The 17,755-nt window shown below is 38.8% G+C and overlaps 1 protein-coding gene across 3 annotated transcripts in view; it reads left to right on the forward strand.

The window, feature by feature from the left end:
* Window positions 1-12,739, forward strand: part of plekhm3 (pleckstrin homology domain containing, family M, member 3) — a 59,718-nt gene extending 46,979 nt beyond the window's left edge. For 2 of the 3 annotated variants that reach the window (XM_051708715.1, XM_051708716.1), the window contains 2 exons: window positions 4,599-4,756; window positions 9,483-12,739. In XM_051708715.1, the coding sequence (XP_051564675.1) occupies window positions 4,599-4,756; window positions 9,483-9,654 (330 nt within the window). In that variant the 3' untranslated portion in view covers window positions 9,655-12,739. Of the gene's footprint in view, window positions 1-4,598; window positions 4,757-9,482 lie in introns of those variants that run through there. The other variant, XM_051708719.1, reaches the window with a different exon arrangement.
* The last annotated feature ends 5,016 nt before the right edge of the window (window positions 12,740-17,755 follow it).

A 17,755-nucleotide genomic window follows, 5' to 3' on the forward strand; every position in this document is an offset into this window, starting at 1 on the left:
CACCACAGTGCTGAGTACTCACTGGTTTGTAAATGGGCTCTGTACTTTGTCAGTAGTTTGTCCCTCCCCTTGTGTACTTTTTATTCATCGCTTTTTCTGCAAAGCCTTTATACCCTCCCTCAATGCCTCAGCCCCTTCTTCACTGCCTCTGTAAGGCCCAAATTTGAGGCATTTCCCATTCACATCACATTACTCACTCTTTCAGCCACTTAATTGGCTTACCTTATTAAGGAGCCATTTTCTTTTAGTGTTGCTGCTTAATGCCGGGTCCTCTGTGGCTCTGGAATGCTCGCCTTCCGTATCAAGGTCACTGAATGCTGAACTGTCTCCAGCAAGACTCCAAACATTATAGACTAAAACCAAATGCCTCTCCCCTATTCAGATCTAACAATTAACCCAGAGTTTTTGTCTGTCTTTTTGTAAATAAAATGACCCCATTGGCCATATTTGTTTGCATAAGTCTTGCCCAGAATCCACCTTTGTTTGGCCACTGCCTTTTGTTTGATACCGCTACTGGAAGAGTTAAAAAAGTTTTTGAAAGTGCCCCAAGATGGCCAACAAGTAGAGTGCTATATAAATGCTAATTGTATTGTATGCATTGTACCAAAGGCAACAGCGTTAGTCTTGCCAACAATCTGCAAATTACAAAGGGTTCAAAGGTGGAACCTTACTCCACACCTGTAAACTATCATGTTCTGAGATTCCCATGAACATGCCTACTACAATCAGGTACTTAAAGTCAAAAGGTAAAAATCGGAGTCTGGTGCACATCCCTGAGACACAACTTTCAATATGTCAAAAGGACTATCGTGCATCAAGAACGGGTACAAGACACCAGGACTTATATGACCAAATATGATCTCTCAGTTCCACATGTCCATCTGAGTACAGGCTGAACCTTCATACCATTTGACTCGTGCCCACCTCGCACTCACACGATACCCTGGCTGGCTGGCTCTCTCTCACTTCCTCTCGCACGCTGGTGGTAATCCTGTTTTGCAAGGCCCTGGCAGGGAGGGTGTTATCCAAACAGAGCTCACACTCTTTTTATCTGTCTAATCTGGGCCCTTTCTCTGCCGTTTCATGGAGCAGGCGAGGACATTAGGGCTAGGGCTGAGTAGGGGATGAAAAAGTAGGCGCTAAATTGTGGTTTTAGGGGATTAAGCAGTTGACAACAAAGCATATGCAGGACAGGAGCAAAAGGTGGGGGATTTGGGGGAGTTGATTTGGCGAATGTCACCCATGCCCCCTGCAAGAGCCACAAGGATGCTGTTTTAGTCAGCTGTCCAACTTTAAATGCACTTGTTTAGGAAGTCTCCTGTAAGAATCATGGACAAAGAAAGCAGTGTCTGCTTCTGTTTTTATTTTTTTTTTTTTTCTAATAATGGTTCATGGTCATGTTAAGGAGAGCATATTTGGTACTAGGGCTGGGCAAAATACAGTATACTGAATGTTCATGATACGGATATTTATGAATTTGCTGCTGATATAAAATTAGGCACCATTATGAATACTGGAATGATTTTAACAAACGTTTTATTTGGCCATGAAGTTTCCTAAAAAGCATGTTATTAGACTAGTTTAATGATCCCTCTTTTTTGACACTAGTATGAGAGCAATAAGACTAGAGTCTCTGATTTAAACTTCAGTAGCAAAAAATAGCATTAGAGCTGGCAAGTTTGACTCATTTATGATAATAATTTCAAACTGTACATTTCAATCAATTGATTCAAAACTGATTCAGTGATTCATTTGTGTGAACATTCCCCATTTGGCTTTTTCATGTATTAAAATGTTTTACTAAAAAATATTGGTAGGCAAATATTGCTGTTTATTATGATATAGCCTATTGTTATAGTGTTTCATGAATTAAAATTACTAAGTATCATCCTTCCTTGTGTTCATTTAGTGAAAAACAGCACAGGAAAATATGCCTTGATTATTTTTAACTAGATTTTACTGTGTATTAAATCTTACATTAAACATTTTGAATCTACTTGGTTGGTTGATTGAATGATGGTCACTCAGATTTGAAAAAGACTCTTTTAATCAATTTTAGAGCAAATACATGAATATCATGATATATTGAATATTGTAAAATGGCTGAAAAATATTAAGATATATCTCCCAGTCCTATGTGGTACGTACATCCATATTTTGTATTACAACATTCAGATTTGAAGAATAGCTATCCTAACTACTACTTACCTGGCCCACATATAAAATTACTGTAACTTATCTTGAATCGGTTGAACTTAAATAGCTCAGATTCAGGTTCTCTCAACACCCTCAACACCTAGCTGTTCACACATAAATGCACACTTTCACTGCTTTGTCTGTAACTCTCTTTAACAGCCCTCTAGTTCTCCACAGTCCCTCCCCATCAAGCCTGGTGTAAGTGAATTCGTGTTTTCAGCACCCTTGCTAAATTATTGAAATGCTTAATTACTTTCTCTGCCACCATTGATCAAGGGGGGTATATATCATCTTTACCAAGGGATGGCAAGTGTGCTCACCCCACTGCTTTGATTGGTGGCTTGCAGCATTTCTTTAATGCCTTGCTATATTACTCTTCCACATGGGAAGAGGCAGGGTATTGCCTCCAGACTTCTGTCAGCCTGGTCAGCCCTGATGGATGGAAGGTTAAGGACTCTCTTGTTGCCCATACTGAGAAAGCTTGCCAACAGTAGCACATCTATGTTTATTGGGCAGTGACAGTGATTATTTTATAGCAGTTTTGTGAGTCTGAGTCATTCTGCATGCATCCTTTTGGCTTACGCAATGCTTTGGTGGAAAGCTATGAATTATTCCCAAACCTTTTCTAATACTGAATTATGAAACGTTGAAAAACAATCTCATTTAACATATTTCAAAATACATTTGACGGAGTGTAAGTAACACATTTTAGAGCATGGTATGAACTATGATCAGTTGTGCACCTTTGGTATTAATGCATTGAAACTAAATAATAATAATTAAAAAAACAGTGTTTCTCAATCCTGGTCCTAGAAGACGGTCGTGGCTAGAAGGGAACCCACTGGGAAAGTCTCGCTAAAGTCACATGTATTGTTACTTAGGTTAGAGTTAGGGTTTAGGGTTAAGGTTTAGGGGAAGTTGTAGGGGTAGGTTTCTGTGAGACTCCAAATAAACACAGTGTATGAATGTCGCATGTGACTCTCACAAGACTTTTCCCAGATCGAGGGTTTCCTTCTAGATACGACCCTGGACTTTTTCAATGTTTCCCTATCTAACACACCTGATACAACTAATTAGCACATTAATAGAGACCCAAGACCTACAATGACTGTGTCAGTTAAGGGAAACTTACAAAATGTGCAGGACTGGGCTCCTCTTGGAACAGGGTAGAGAAACCTTGAACTAAACAATTCCTCAGGCCACAACACTCATGGCCGTAGAGGCTAGCTTCCCTTTTTCCCACACAAACCTTCCCCTTTTCAACCCATTCTCCTCGCTCACACTGTGTATGTTAGTGCGCGTGTGTGTCTATCATGGGAGTCTGTGGTGGTCCTTCCTTTATTCTTTCTTCCCCTTAGCCCTCCGGTCCCACCCTCCCAAGCTCTTCTCTCATGTCCACTGTCCCCTCTCCTCCTCTTCCTCCTCCATTCTTTGGCTGGCTCCTTGTGGAAGGGCTGAAGAATGCTGGCAGACCCTTTAATTGGTGTGCTGCAGTGCTGCCAGGTGTAACCACTTGTCTCTGCCCCCTTGGTGAATATGCACTGGAGGTCTAGGCCCCTTCGCCTGCCTCATTCAGCTGCCTACAATATGCCTCCTTCAGTACAACGCTTTTAAAGACCGTTCTGGTTATTTATTTAATTTTTTTTGGTTGTTTTATTTTTTTACTATTCTGGCCAATAAATGGCATTCACATATTATTTTTTGCAAACAGTCTCCCAAAAGGAATTACCTCACCCTCGATCCGTAACCAACCCCCTACTCTCAAAGCATTCATTAGTTTTCATGTGGATTCCTGATGTGATGCCTTTTTTTTCCCTTTTTTTTTGGCCTTTGCTCTCATTGAAGCCTGTTCTTAAGTGTGTGTCCAGTCACTTAAAATCTCAGCCGTCTAACTGTTAACAGGAGGATTACTGTCCATTTGATAACAGAGTTTATTTTTATATTTTAGCATGCACTGTTAGAATATTTTCCTCTCATAGCTACTGAATTAATCTTATGGCTGTTGAACACATTTGGTCAAGCCCATTTGATAGTTGAATCACTAGGGTCCCGTTTTAAGCTTTAACTATTCCCCAAGATGGGCCTGCATGGAATCTGCACCTGCAAAATTCAGCAGAATGCTCCACAGATTTGTGCAGAATTCAAATATGCATAATTTACAAACATTTCACATCCCCTGCTCCTTGCATGTTCGTTTATTCAATCATTTTGATACTTGCATGGACTTAAGCTACAAATAAATAAAGTATTCAACTCTGCTTTGCCCCTTTTTTATATTTAAGTCCATTCCGCAGAAATGTGCAGATTTTGCCCCAAAGTCAGAGCAAAAATTTAAAGTGCAGATTCCGTTTTTGCCGACTTAAAGGTAACCCACTTTTACAACTTCTTTCTCTTGTCTGCAGGTCATAGATGGAAAGCTTGCTCCCTTCCTCTCCAAGGTAATCAAGTTTGCCAGCTCTCATGTCTACAGCTGCAGTCTGTGCCGAGAGAAGGGCTTCATCTGTGAGCTGTGCCACAATGGCCAGGTCATTTATCCTTTCCAGGAGAATGCCACTAAAAGGTGAGACCTACACTTTTAGCTGTCTTTGCCTTCTAAAGGCAGAGATGCTGCATAGAGTGGCCCCTACAAGTATTTGGACTCTTAACACTTAAAATGTATGTATTTCAATGCTGTATCAAAAATAGCAAAATACCAAACCAAGTAGGATCTGCAAACCACCTGGTCCCAAGGTCATGTTGGGTGGATTTATTAAGTCCACACTGGTCCCCTGGCAGAATAACCACAGGTGAAGATCATACGTCAAACATTTTCTCATCTCAGATGAAGATTGTGTTGGTAATCCCACAGCTCAGTACTAAAGTGCCAGTTCAGTCATGAAAACTCTCAGAAAGATTTAGCATGTTAATGTACTGTAGGTATAACATATTGATAAGATATTGGCCTTGGCGGACTAGATCTGCTACACTGCTTCTGCTGCAGAGCAAGTATGGAGACTTTCTACTACTAGAACATACACAAACAGAGTTAAGCATGTGGACATGCTGCTGCTGCTGCACAATTAAAAAAATACAAGATGTGCTGCATTGAGTATGTATGACATGCTGCTTCACAATTAGACATAAATACAATCCCCATATAGCAGATCTAGATAAGTGGAGGTGGAGGGTTTTTAGAAAAAACTCTCGAAGCACGTTGCAATGAAACTGGCTTACGTGCAAACTAAGCAAATTTAAATCTTAGGCAAAGAGAGAGTACGCAAGTCGATTGGCTACCCGATTACACATCAAAGGACCTATTAGCTTACACCATATGTGCCGATTTGCTTGACATATCACATGTGAGCATACTGATTGGCTAACAGATAACAAGTACAAAGAAGCTATCATCTTGCACCATTCAGGGTTTCATGCCTGAACTTAGTCATTTGTCTCTCAAGTTGTCCACAGCTCATTGCTGATAATTGTCCTGACTCCTGCCCCTGTCTCATGTTAGTCACACCCAGCAGCTACTGTGAGGTATTATGGTGCAGTGATAGGGCACCCTGTGTAAAAGGACTGTTAATCCCTCTTGCGTCTCAGCATATTTTAGCATGCTGTTTGCAGTCCGCTTAAGCCTGCAGCTGATAAACCACTCTGTGCTCCAAACCATCAGTGTGACTAGAATCTCTTGGACTTCCCAGGGAAGTAGAGTAGAGTTACTAGAACTCACTCTGGTATTTAAACATGCAGTAGCTTCTCACCCAGGACCATAGAACACTGATAGAGCCTCAGAGATTATTGGTTAGGGCATCCAATTCAAGATAATGTGTTAAATTTGAGATTATTTCAGTATGGTTAATCAAGCGGAGGACTGCAGATCAGTAAAAAAAAAACATACAATAAGTCCAAAAAGTATGAGTAAAGTAGGGATGTCATAAGATATCAATATATATCGATTATTGATTGGCACATTTTATCTATATATTTTTGAGGCATCTATATATTAAAATTAGCCAACATTTAAATTAGAAGCTGAATTTGCATGCTTTCCAATACACTCAGTTGGCCTCTGTTTAACAGACTGGTGTAACAGCATTGGGAGACGACAAGAGGGCAATATACCATTTACTGAAACACACACACACACACACACACACAGGATGAGCTGAAGCGGCACAGGAGATGGTAGTCCATGAAAGTTTTTTTACTACTTCAAGAATGAACAAAGTGACATTGATGAGTTTGCTGGTTAGTGAAACTGCTGTAACTGTGCAAACTGAACAATTAGATGTTTATTGTGCAGTTTCTCTGTATGTAGCCTTGAATATGTCTTTCATTCAAGCTGTCTAACCACAAATCGACACACTTGTAACTGAAAATACATTGTGTAGGCTCTATGAAAGATACATGTTCTCAATAGATCATCCAGTGATGGCAAGAGTAAATAATCGTTGTCCTTTGATAATGATTTGGGTGGAATTTAATGGAAAACTATGCAAGTTGAGCTCCGTGGCGCTGCAGAATGTTGACACTGTTGGTGGTGTGTGTGTACATTTTGTAGAAAATAAATAATTGTTTCTAATTTTAGAACGCGTGATGTCGTCTGCCAGATGCATCTGGTGTGTGACCGGTTAATTTACCCTGCCGCTCACACTTTATCAAAGTTGTGTTGAGAAATATGTCTGAAGAGACAAAGACTATTGTACAACGAGCAGCCCTATTTATATCTGAAAAAAATCCTCATATATATATCGATAATAATCAGGAAAATCTTCTGATTATCGATGAAGGAAAAAGGCATCGATCCCAAGCCTAGAGTAAAGTTATTATTTTTAATTAATGAAGATTTGAGTTCAGGGTTGCGTTTTGTGCAAAAGAGAGGTGCAAAAAGCACTGCTACAGAAATGTACCTTTGTCTTGTGTTTTTATTTTTATTTTTTTGCACAAATATTCTGCTACCAGTTTTATCCACACAAATTGTAGAATACATTGTGTTTCAACACTAACAGTACACATTATTTTGGTTTTCCCTCAACTAAATGCATTAACATGCTAACTAAAAAAAAAAAATATTTGAGAATTGTTTCAATTGATTTATAGCCCTTATTATGAGGCAAATTTCAAAGCAGAAAAACATTTATTAAATATTCATTATTTTTATCTATTGACCCACCCTGCTTTTCGTATATCTTAAGTGATAGACCTGGTCACATCTATCCAGTTTGAGTCTGCGGTGTCTGTTAGTCCATCTGAATCCAGGTGTTACACTAACTGCTTAGTGTGACCTGTTTAGTTTATCTAAAATTTTATGGGTGTGTTTGTGTGCATTTGATGATGTATCTGTAACAGTACATGCTCAATATGTTACTAGCAGAAGTCATATGAGCAGAAGGTGTCTCCACGCCCAACTGTAAATTCATAAATTCCACAAACCACTTCCACCACCACACCTCTCTGATGAGCAAGTACACCACAGCCTCATTACTTTTAGATCTTTACTAATGGAAAGTGTTATTTATTTATAGAGGCTGTGGTGTCAACTAGTGTTATTATCTTGTTAGCATGCTTTAGGTCATGTTGAGCATGCCTTAAATTGGTAGAGGTTTTTCAGTTCTGATGGTGTGTTTTTATACACTAGAAATCAGGAATTCTCTATATATAGGGAATATATTTCATTCATGTGCAAATTGTTTGTAAAATCATACTTACAGTCCTAATAAACTGCCCGACATGGTCTTCTACTGTTGTAGCCCATTTGCCTCAAGGTTCGATGTGTTGTGCATTCTGAGATGCGATTCTGCTCACTACAATTGTACAGAGTGGTTATCTGAGTTCCCGTAGCCTTTCTGTCGGCTAGAACCAGTCTGAATTGTGTTTCCCAAAAGCATCGTAACCCTAATAAGTAAGTAGATCGTAGAAACCATTGGCACCAATAATCTCTACGATCAATTTAAGCTTGCAGTGCTTTTGGGAAACTCAGCCCTGGCCATTCGCTGTTGACCTCTCTCATCAACAAGGTGTTTCTGTCCGTAGAACTGCCGCTCACTGGATATTTTTTGTTTTTGGCATCATTCATCACCACAGTAGAGATCGGGAGTTCTCTATAGAGAGGAAATCACATTGGATCTCATTCATGAAAGATGAACAGAACGACTTTCTGTGAAAATCATTGTAAAATCATTTTTACATGCACTCACTGAGCACAAATAATGTACCTGACGTGGTCTGCTGTTGTAGCCCATCAGCCACAGGGTTTGACGTGTTGTGCATTCTGAGATGCTATTCTGCTCACTACAATTGTACAGAGTGGTTATCTGAGTTCCCGTAGCCTTTCTGTCAGTGCAAACCAGTCTGGCCGTTCTCCGTTGACTTCTCATCAACAAAGCGCTTCTGTCTACAGAACTGCCAATCAGTGGATGTTTTATGTTTTTGGCACTATTCTGAGTAAACTGTAGTGATTGTTGTCCATGAAAAGCCCAGGAGATCAGCAGTTGCAGAAAAACTCAGACCAGCCCGTCTGGCACCAGCAGTCATGCCATGGTCTAAATCACAGAGATCACATTTTTTCCCATTTGATTTGAACATTAATTGAAGCTCCTGGCCCGTATCTGCTTGATTTTATGCATTTACTGATGCCACACGATTGGCTGATTAGATAATCGCATGAATAATTAGGTGTACAGGTGTTCCTAATAAAGTGCTCAGTGAGTGTAAGTTGTCTCATTCCATTCAATGTAACAATTTATGCAAGAATGGATTAATGAATGACCCACAAAAATTTGTTCTGTTCATGCTTCAAATTAGACATATTAAGAGCAATACATTTTTTAAAATTCTAATCAAGGATAAGGCTTTTTTATTATTTGTTTTAGGCAAGGCGTAGACTATTTTAGGAATAGACCACTAAGTGTATCTTTGGTTAGTATGGCCCAACCTCTTGGCCAGCAGTGACCTTGGGATTTACTCTTGACTTGGCAGCCCAAATAACCACTGGGCAACTACCGCCCATGCTGGTACATAGCAAGAAGTCTCTCTTTACAGAAATGAGCCTTAAACTTCTAATTATCCTAGTAAAGTTAATTTTATGTCTTCTGAGGCAGGCTAGATAGGTTATTCACTTTCTATTTGTCTTTCAGCAAATAGTCGTAATTGTATTCAAAAATATACTATATTCTTGTACATCCAGATCCAGTTGGAAATAGTCTTCAGTGACTATTGAAGCTTATGTCTCAATCAGTTGCCTCACAAAATATTTGATATAATATTTGAATAAATTTAACCCAGTACTCCTCTAATTTTGACTGTAGGTGCGAGGGCTGCGGAGCCGTCTTCCACGCCGAGTGCCGGATGCGAGCCCAGCCATGCCCACGATGTGTGCGCAGAGAACTGCATAAGAAGCCAGCGTCATTCTGGAGAAGGCACGGCCCTCATGACAGCCCTGATGACGAGGTGCTGGGCTGCTACGAGCTGGACACCTGAGACTATTTATGAAGAGCCGTGCAGCCCTCCAAAGAGCCAAGCTGCATGAGAGAGCCCACTGCACTAATAACATCCAAGTGCTGCTGTATCCAAGATCGACAAGCTTCTTTGGTCCCCGGTGGAAGTGCTCTGTTTGTTGAAAACAGAGAAACAGAGGAGTTTTTGTTTATTACTTTATCCTTCACCTGAGAGAGATGGGCACCGAGACAATAATTCAGCTCCCGAAGAGCAGAGGCTTCATAATGAAACCAATTTACCCTTCCCTTTCATCTACAAAATGACAGCCAGGGCCAACCGGCAAATGCAGGCAAAGAACTGTCACACACTTGCACATAAACACACTCTCACTGACAGACGTAAAATAATGCACTCTTTGGCAGACTCACAATCCAAGAGCGATGATTCAAGCCAATTTCTGGACACAAATAGAGCTTCTAATCCATTAATGGTTCTGCGAAAATGAACACTACAAGATGGCGGTCTGGCTGCTCCATTTGGATTCCCTCCGTGCTGTTGTTAACCTACGATTCCTTGGTGCATGAAGAATAAAAAACATCCTTAGAACTGAAATATATTTTGCTTAACTACCTGGGCTCAGTATATCTGCTTCCTTACACAAACCACAAGTTCTCTTTCACATGAAAAATTAAATTTATGAAGGAAAGACAAGCAACTTATGTGAAGGTCAGCTGGTCATTACTGGGGATTTTTTTCCACTTAATTTCAGTGTTGTTGAACTTATAAGTCATCATATATTGCCATATATGTTTTTGACTGATCCCCTGACACTTTCAGCTTTGCAAACTGCACTGATGGCTCAAATTGGGGTGTAGTGTGAAGTAAGATTGGTGCTTTGTCCCATCCAGCTGGAGTTAAACAGTTGCGCGAGTGTTTATCAACATTCAGTGGCACTGCCTATAAGCAGCCGAACCACGGTGTTCATGCTAACCGCTTGGGCTATGATTACAAACTATCCTCTGCCACCAAGCCCCAAAATTACAGTCCTGAGTTCTGGGGCTTTGTTTAGCCATGGTAAGGTCTTTTTAACAAGAATTGTAAAGCACACCCGCTGTGGAGGAGCTCATAATTCACATTGTCTAACTGACCTCTGCTTTGGATCAGTGCCGTCTCTCTGGGTTTGCGTTCATACTAAGTTTTCTCGCTACCTGAACTAAGAATCGGCAATAAAATCAATTGTTTTGCTTTTGATGCCTTATTTGACTTCATGTTCTTCAGAGAGACCTGTACTTCTCCAAGGGGACAACATGTGGACAATGCAACAAAAAAAAAAAAAAAAAAAAAAAAGACTAATCACCAACCCCTTCACCCCCCCATTGTAAACGTAGTGAGCTGATCGATGTTTCTAGGATTGTTTTACTCCGTTTGCTTTGTTCTTTCTTCTCTTTTTCTGTATAAGCATACAGTAGCAGATAATGACAATGATGATCTTCCTCTGGACACCTAACCAGCAAACAGAAGCTTCAGATATAAACAACATTTAGCTTCATTCCATTGATATAAAGTGTAATCATTCATCAAAAACCAGCTATTACTTGGTTTTCGATGATAGTAAAAATACTTTGTTTTTAGTTGTTATCCATTATACTAAACTTGAACTGTATGGTAATGCATTCTGACTGAAGCCGAATGTTTTATATTTGACACCATGAGGAACCTTCTGCTGTGATTTAGTCTATTACAGGCCAAGAATGTTCAGTTACTGAGCTCTTGGAAGTGGGACTAGGTCAACTTAAGAGTACATATCATTTGCTACCATGTTATATTTCATTTTGTAAGAAAATCGGTTCATTTCAATAGAGCTTATGTTTTACGTTTACATTTGCACGAAGAATACTTCGTTTACTTTGAAATGAAATTCAGTGTTATTTCACGTGTGGGTGTTGTGCGATAGGAGAGTGTAAAATGATGGATGGTTGTGTTAGTTGTTCAACTGCTTAATATTGGATCCTATTTATTGAACCTGTATCTCTTTGCCTGCCTTAAATTAAAAGCCAATGCTTTGGCCTGTTGATGTTCACCGATTAGCAAGCTATAGTCATTCAGTTTGTGAGAGAAAAATGTTTCAGTATTTAATCTAATCAGAATATCAGGCTATAGAATATATTGTAATATAATTACCTATTGGATGTTTTGTTATTTGAAGGCTAAGACCTTTACTTACCTTACTAAAATAGGAATTGCCCCTGACTGTGCATCCTAGAATCTGGCGATCTCTAGTTTTCCAATGAGAGATCTCACCATTTCTCCATTTAAGCTTGAATTAAACTAAATGCACCATTATTTACAGCTTCCTCAGAAAAACAATGATTCTGTAGGACAGTGGTTCCCAACCCTGTTCCTGGAGGCCCCCCAACACTGCACATTTTGTATATCTTTCTTTTCTGACACACCCAACTCAGGTCTTGGAGTCTCCACTAATGAGCTGATGAGTTGAATCAGGTGTGTTTGATTAGGAAGATATCCAAAATGTGTGTGTTGGGGGGCCTCCTGGAACAGGGTTGGGAACCACTGCTGTAGGAAGTAATGGTGTATTTGCAATCTATTAGCTTTGAAAGTTGTATGTATTACTTTAAATGGTTATTATGACTTGCATTATTCGCACTGTTCTAATGTCACTTTGAAATCAGGGATTCTGAACAAACTGTATAATGGTCATGGAGGGACAAACAAAAAGGGATCTGAACTCGGAGAATGTTCTTGGTTAATTTTCTTCCTTGCTATACACCAAATCGGTCTTTTATTTTCTTGTATTTGTTGAAGGTACAATCAATGTTCCTTTTTCAGCCATCATGTTGATCTTGGTCGTATATTTACATAACAGTTTTCTGTTTCAGAAGTATTTATTGTATTTATGTTCTTCACCTCAATTTAACTGTGTCTATAATTTCCTGGAATTGCTCTGTGCTTTCTTGTATCCTGTAAACTCTCCACTACAGACAACCTCTTATGCAACTACAAAAATTTGTGTTTCAGTACTGGTGCAGGTTCCTTCCAAAAAAAATATAATGATACTTTTTTTTTTTTTTTTTACAACTGATGCCAATAAAGTAAATTACTTAACATATCCTGACCTGAATTGAATTTTTAGGATTTTGCAAAATAATTACAATTCTGCATGGAACACAAAGTGAGCCACACAGCCTGGAAGCAGTGGAACAAATGTATCATCGTGGTGTTCCCTTTTGGGTCCGAGTGCACCAGAGTAGGTCCAAGCACTGACTCACGAGCTAATCCCAAATTAAAAACCACATGCTTGTATCTGGTTCTGTCTGGAGTTGAACCAAAAACCACTGGACCTGTTGTAGACCACAGCATGAGGCTTCTAATTTTTTGCTAAGCTGATACATTGTGGTATCGATTTAACTACACCACATATAAACATTGATATCATTGGCTATACAGAGAATAGTAACCATAGCAGAATTTTCTTCAAGGGATTTTAAATATTTGTTCAACATACACTACCAGTCAAAAGTTTGGACACAACTGACTGAAATTGTTGCACATTATTTTGATCTAAAGGCTTATGCTTAAATGTTTTAAATTAGTTTTGCAGATAAAATATAAATTGTGCTTACATAGGAAATTCTTTACAAAACTAGGATTGAGGTTAAAACATTTTTAAAAGGATGAATTGGACAGAATAGAGAAGGAAAAGCATCTCACAAGTGCCCAGAGTATATAGGAACTCCTTCAATACTGTTTAAAAAGCATCCCAAGTGGCACCTCAAAAAGTTTGAGAAAATTCCCAGAGAGCTGTAATCTAGGAAAATCTACTGGCTGCTTAGAATATGAAGTGTTTTGATTTGTTTACTTTTTTTTTTTTTTTTTTTTTTTTTTTTGGTCACTACATAATTACATTTGTTATCTTTTCACTGCTAGAATTTCTCGAGGTGGAACTACTGTTAAATCTTTTAACACAACTCATTTTATTACTCAACGTAGAGCTCCACACAGTAAGGAATATGACAAGCTTATTAAAGCTAAAGTGGAGACTGCTTCAGCTAAATGGATACAAGCTTCATCATTCAGAATTCAGTTAAAGGGTTAGTTCACCCAAAAATTAAAATTCTCTTATCATTTACTCACTCTCATGGCATCCCAGAAGTGTGTTTTGCTTTCTTTCTTCTGCTGAACACAAAGATTTTTAGAAAAATATCTCAGCTCTGTAGGTCCATACAATACAAGTGAATGGTGACCAGAACTCCAAAAGCACCAAAAAGAATTCATAAGACACTAGTGGTTTAACCAAAGTCTTCTGAAGTGATCCAGTTGGTTTTGGGTGTGACTTTTTCACTGTACAGTTTGACAGCAGTCTCCTTGGTGATCAAGATTTCAAGCTCGATTACACTTCCTATAGTGTCATCTATGATAGCGTTATGTATTATTTCAAACTCAATTACATGTCCTAGTGCTTGACGCATGCGCACAGTGCTAGAACATGTAATTGAGCTTGAAATCATGATCGTGCCTACAGTAGAGACTCCAAAGATTAGATGTAAAGGGGAAAAGGAGTTACATTTTGGTCTGTTCTCACCCAAAACCAACTGGATTGCTTCAGAAGATATTGATCAAACCACTGGAGTCTTATGGATTATTTTTATGCTGACTTTATCTCCTTTTTGGAGCTTTTGGAGTTCTGGTAACCATTCACTTGCATTGTATGGACCTCCTAAAAATGTTTGTTTGTGTTCTGCTGAAGAAAGAAAGTCATACGCATATGTGATGACATGAGGTTGAGCAATTGATGAGCGAATTTTCATTTCTGGATGGACAATCCCTAAAATGTGAGTTAAGAGTGTTTAAAAAAGAAGGAATCTTACCGATTTAATGTGAGTGTGACAGGAGGCTATTCAGAATTCAGTTAATGTGAGTTAAGAATGTTAATATAAGTTAATCATGTGCTTTTTATTCCAGTGTTTTGTTTATAACCAGTTACTCTGAAACATGGAATACTTGAAGAGATGTAGAGAACAAAGGTATTATTTCAATTTCTTTCGAAGTTGTGCAATTAATTATTAGAGATTTGAAACAAGGTAGCATAAAAAAGCAGAACCACCAAACTATCGGTATCAGCACACAAATTTTTTTTGTTATTTGACAGTCTTGATGATGATTATTCTAAAAGGTGTAGTAGTAGAGAATGATTAGGCGTGTCCAAACTTTTGACTGGCAGTATCTTGTTCATCCATGTATTCACTTTCATAGTTTTACATGTGCAGGGAGCCAGGCTGGTTTAACACATTTTCACAAACTTTCCTAAATTCTTTCCCAAGTGATGTCTCAGTAAAGCTAATGGCCAGCCACTCTTCCTCCCTGGTTTACTTTTTCAACACTTCCTTCGTGTTTTTTCCTCCTTCCCTCCCTTTTTCTTCTCTTGAAAGAGAACAGTAATTTGTCCTGGCCTTAGAGAGCTCTAAAGCCTTTCTCTGACAGAGAATAATCCACCAGGATCTAGCCACTGCCGATGGGCCGGAACATGCCAAGTCTTCCTCTTTTGTGTGAGTGTGTTTTTGTGCAAATGTGTTTGTTCGCAAACTCTTAAAGCTGATGACTTTGGGGTTGTCGAGCATTGGCTTAAATCGAGGCGTCCTGCTGATCCGAAACTCCATTACGGTCTTAATGTGTGACAGCTCAACATTTACGATTTTTTTTAAACTAGTGTTTTCACACATATCTGAACTTGCTGCTTCCTTGTTTGGAACGGTGAAGATTTTTTTGTGTCAAGGGGATGTTTTTGAGGATAAGCAGGGATTTGTTTTGTTTTTTGTTCACACACAATGAACAATAGATGAACTGTGGTGAAGTTCAGTTTTACCTAAATATAAAAAAAATGTTTTATGAAGCTGCTTTCTATGCATCATATTCCACATTGAATATCAAAGCGGAATTTGTTGTTTCCGTCATTCTAAAAATCATAAAACATAAAAATGGTCAAAAGAAAAGAGAAAATGCCCAATCCGTCCTGACAAGCTCAACACGTCGTTCTTGTTTCACTGTCCTCACAGTATGGCTCTCCTGCAGTGCATCTCTTAACACCTATTACATATACTCACAGAAGGGTTGGGAGAGTATATTTGGTAGCTGCGCTACGCATATAAGGATAGCTGTTGTTTTAGCGAGGCCGTGTGAATGTGTGTGTGAGCTGCATGTGCACAGTCTGACTCATTTGCCTGATTTGTGTTGAGGAGTGGGCAAATTGAACCTGAGTGCTGGTCGTGCTTAATTGTCGTCGCCAATTAGTGCATTGTTGAAAGCCACAATGGCTCCACTGTAGCGAGGGGAAGGCTCTCCTTTGTGCTTCTCCAGTGGCCCACAGGCCAGTCAAGACTCATTTAGGGCTCTGACAACAAGGAGCCAGAAATGCTATCAGAAAAACACAACAAAAGGGTGGTTTAGGAAGAAAAAGACGATGGCAGAATGGAGGCAGAAGGGGTGGAGACAACAGTTACATGGATTGGAACGCCAGGGTCCGGTTCTTGTGTAAAGCGGTTAGAATGTCTGCTTCAACCCCCAGTCCACACGTACAAAAGAACAGCAGTCCTGTAGCATCCACCTGCTGCACAAACACGGGGAGTAGCTGCTTTTACAGCTGACCCGTACCTATGATCAGAACTGAGCAACAGCAAGCCTTGACTTCAGCCTATGTCAGATAGAAAATGTGTGCATGGATGTACTTCTTCTCAAGTTAAATTTTTTCATGCTGATTTGTTTGGGATCTTCTTGTGCATTTTGATGTAACACAAGTTTCGCCCTCAAGCTTCAATGTTTAGCAATCAGACATAGTTTATACCAGTGGTTCTCAACTGGTGGGTCGTGACCCAAAAATGATCTGTTCTGTTCTTGGTGGCAGGCAGCAAGGAAAAAACTATGCAGTAAATCTTTACAATAAGGTTCCATTTGTTAACATTAGTTAACATGAACTAACAATGAAGTACACTTTTTACAGCATTTATTAATCCTAGTTAATGTTAATTTCAACAAATAGTAATACATTTTTAAAATCAAAAGTTTTATGTGTTAGCATTAGTTAGTGCACTAGTAACTAACAATGAACAATTGTATTGTTTTCCCCTAGCATTAACAAATATTAATAAATGCTGTAAAAAATTATTGTTCATTGATAGTTCATGAAACCTAATGCATTAACTAATGTTAACAAATGGAACCTTATTGTAAAGTGTTACCAACAATGCTAAATGCAAATAATAAAATGCAATTTATCATATAAATGTTCATAGTAAGGATACCAAAATAGATGGGCTTATTAACATTTCTCAATCAAACTCTATGGTATTTTGCCGCAAATAATACTGCTACTTGGTAATGTGGCTTATACTACACTGTAAAAAAGGAATCGTTGAGCAAACTTAAAAATTCAACGCAACATGATGCAGTATGATTTTTGGGTTCTCTCAACAATGTTTGAATAATTGTCCTCAGTAACATTGCTTTGTTTAGTCAATGTGAATTTGTTTGTTCACTAAATGCAAAAATAATTTTTGAGAGAACTACTAATTTCTAGTTCAGCCAACTGACAATTCACAATGTGAGAACTTTATTTTTGGCACCATTTAAAGTATTTTTATATGAAGTTACCAGCAATAATTGCCTCTGAAGAGAGAGGTATGACTTGCGAGGCAAGGTGGTATGAGTAATTGTTTGCTGTAGACACACAATAGACCTCAATCCTTAACACACAAACCTAAATAACGGTGACAATCAACAAACCTCAAGTTAAAAGATGAGCTCCTAACATCACCACACAACTCTTACCTAACAGTGCCAAAAAACAACAACAACAACAAAAAGCATAAATAAAGTCAGCAAACAGTAAGGAACAAGTCTAAAACACTAACCACAAAATGTATTCATGTTGCAATGCATGCTGGGAACTCACACATCAGCAACACTGTTCAACATGAAATTGTTCATTCAGACAACTCTGTTTGACTAGTTGGGACAAAATTTGGGGGACTATTGTTGGTCTAACATGTGTTTTTATATAGATGCAAAGTCATTTACATTTTGAGTTTCTGTGACTCAAAAACCCCCATAAGCTGGATAAAATGCAATTTCA

This window comes from Myxocyprinus asiaticus, chromosome 10 (genome assembly GCF_019703515.2).
Source record: "Myxocyprinus asiaticus isolate MX2 ecotype Aquarium Trade chromosome 10, UBuf_Myxa_2, whole genome shotgun sequence".
In the NCBI taxonomy this organism is placed as follows: Eukaryota; Metazoa; Chordata; class Actinopteri; order Cypriniformes; family Catostomidae; genus Myxocyprinus; species Myxocyprinus asiaticus.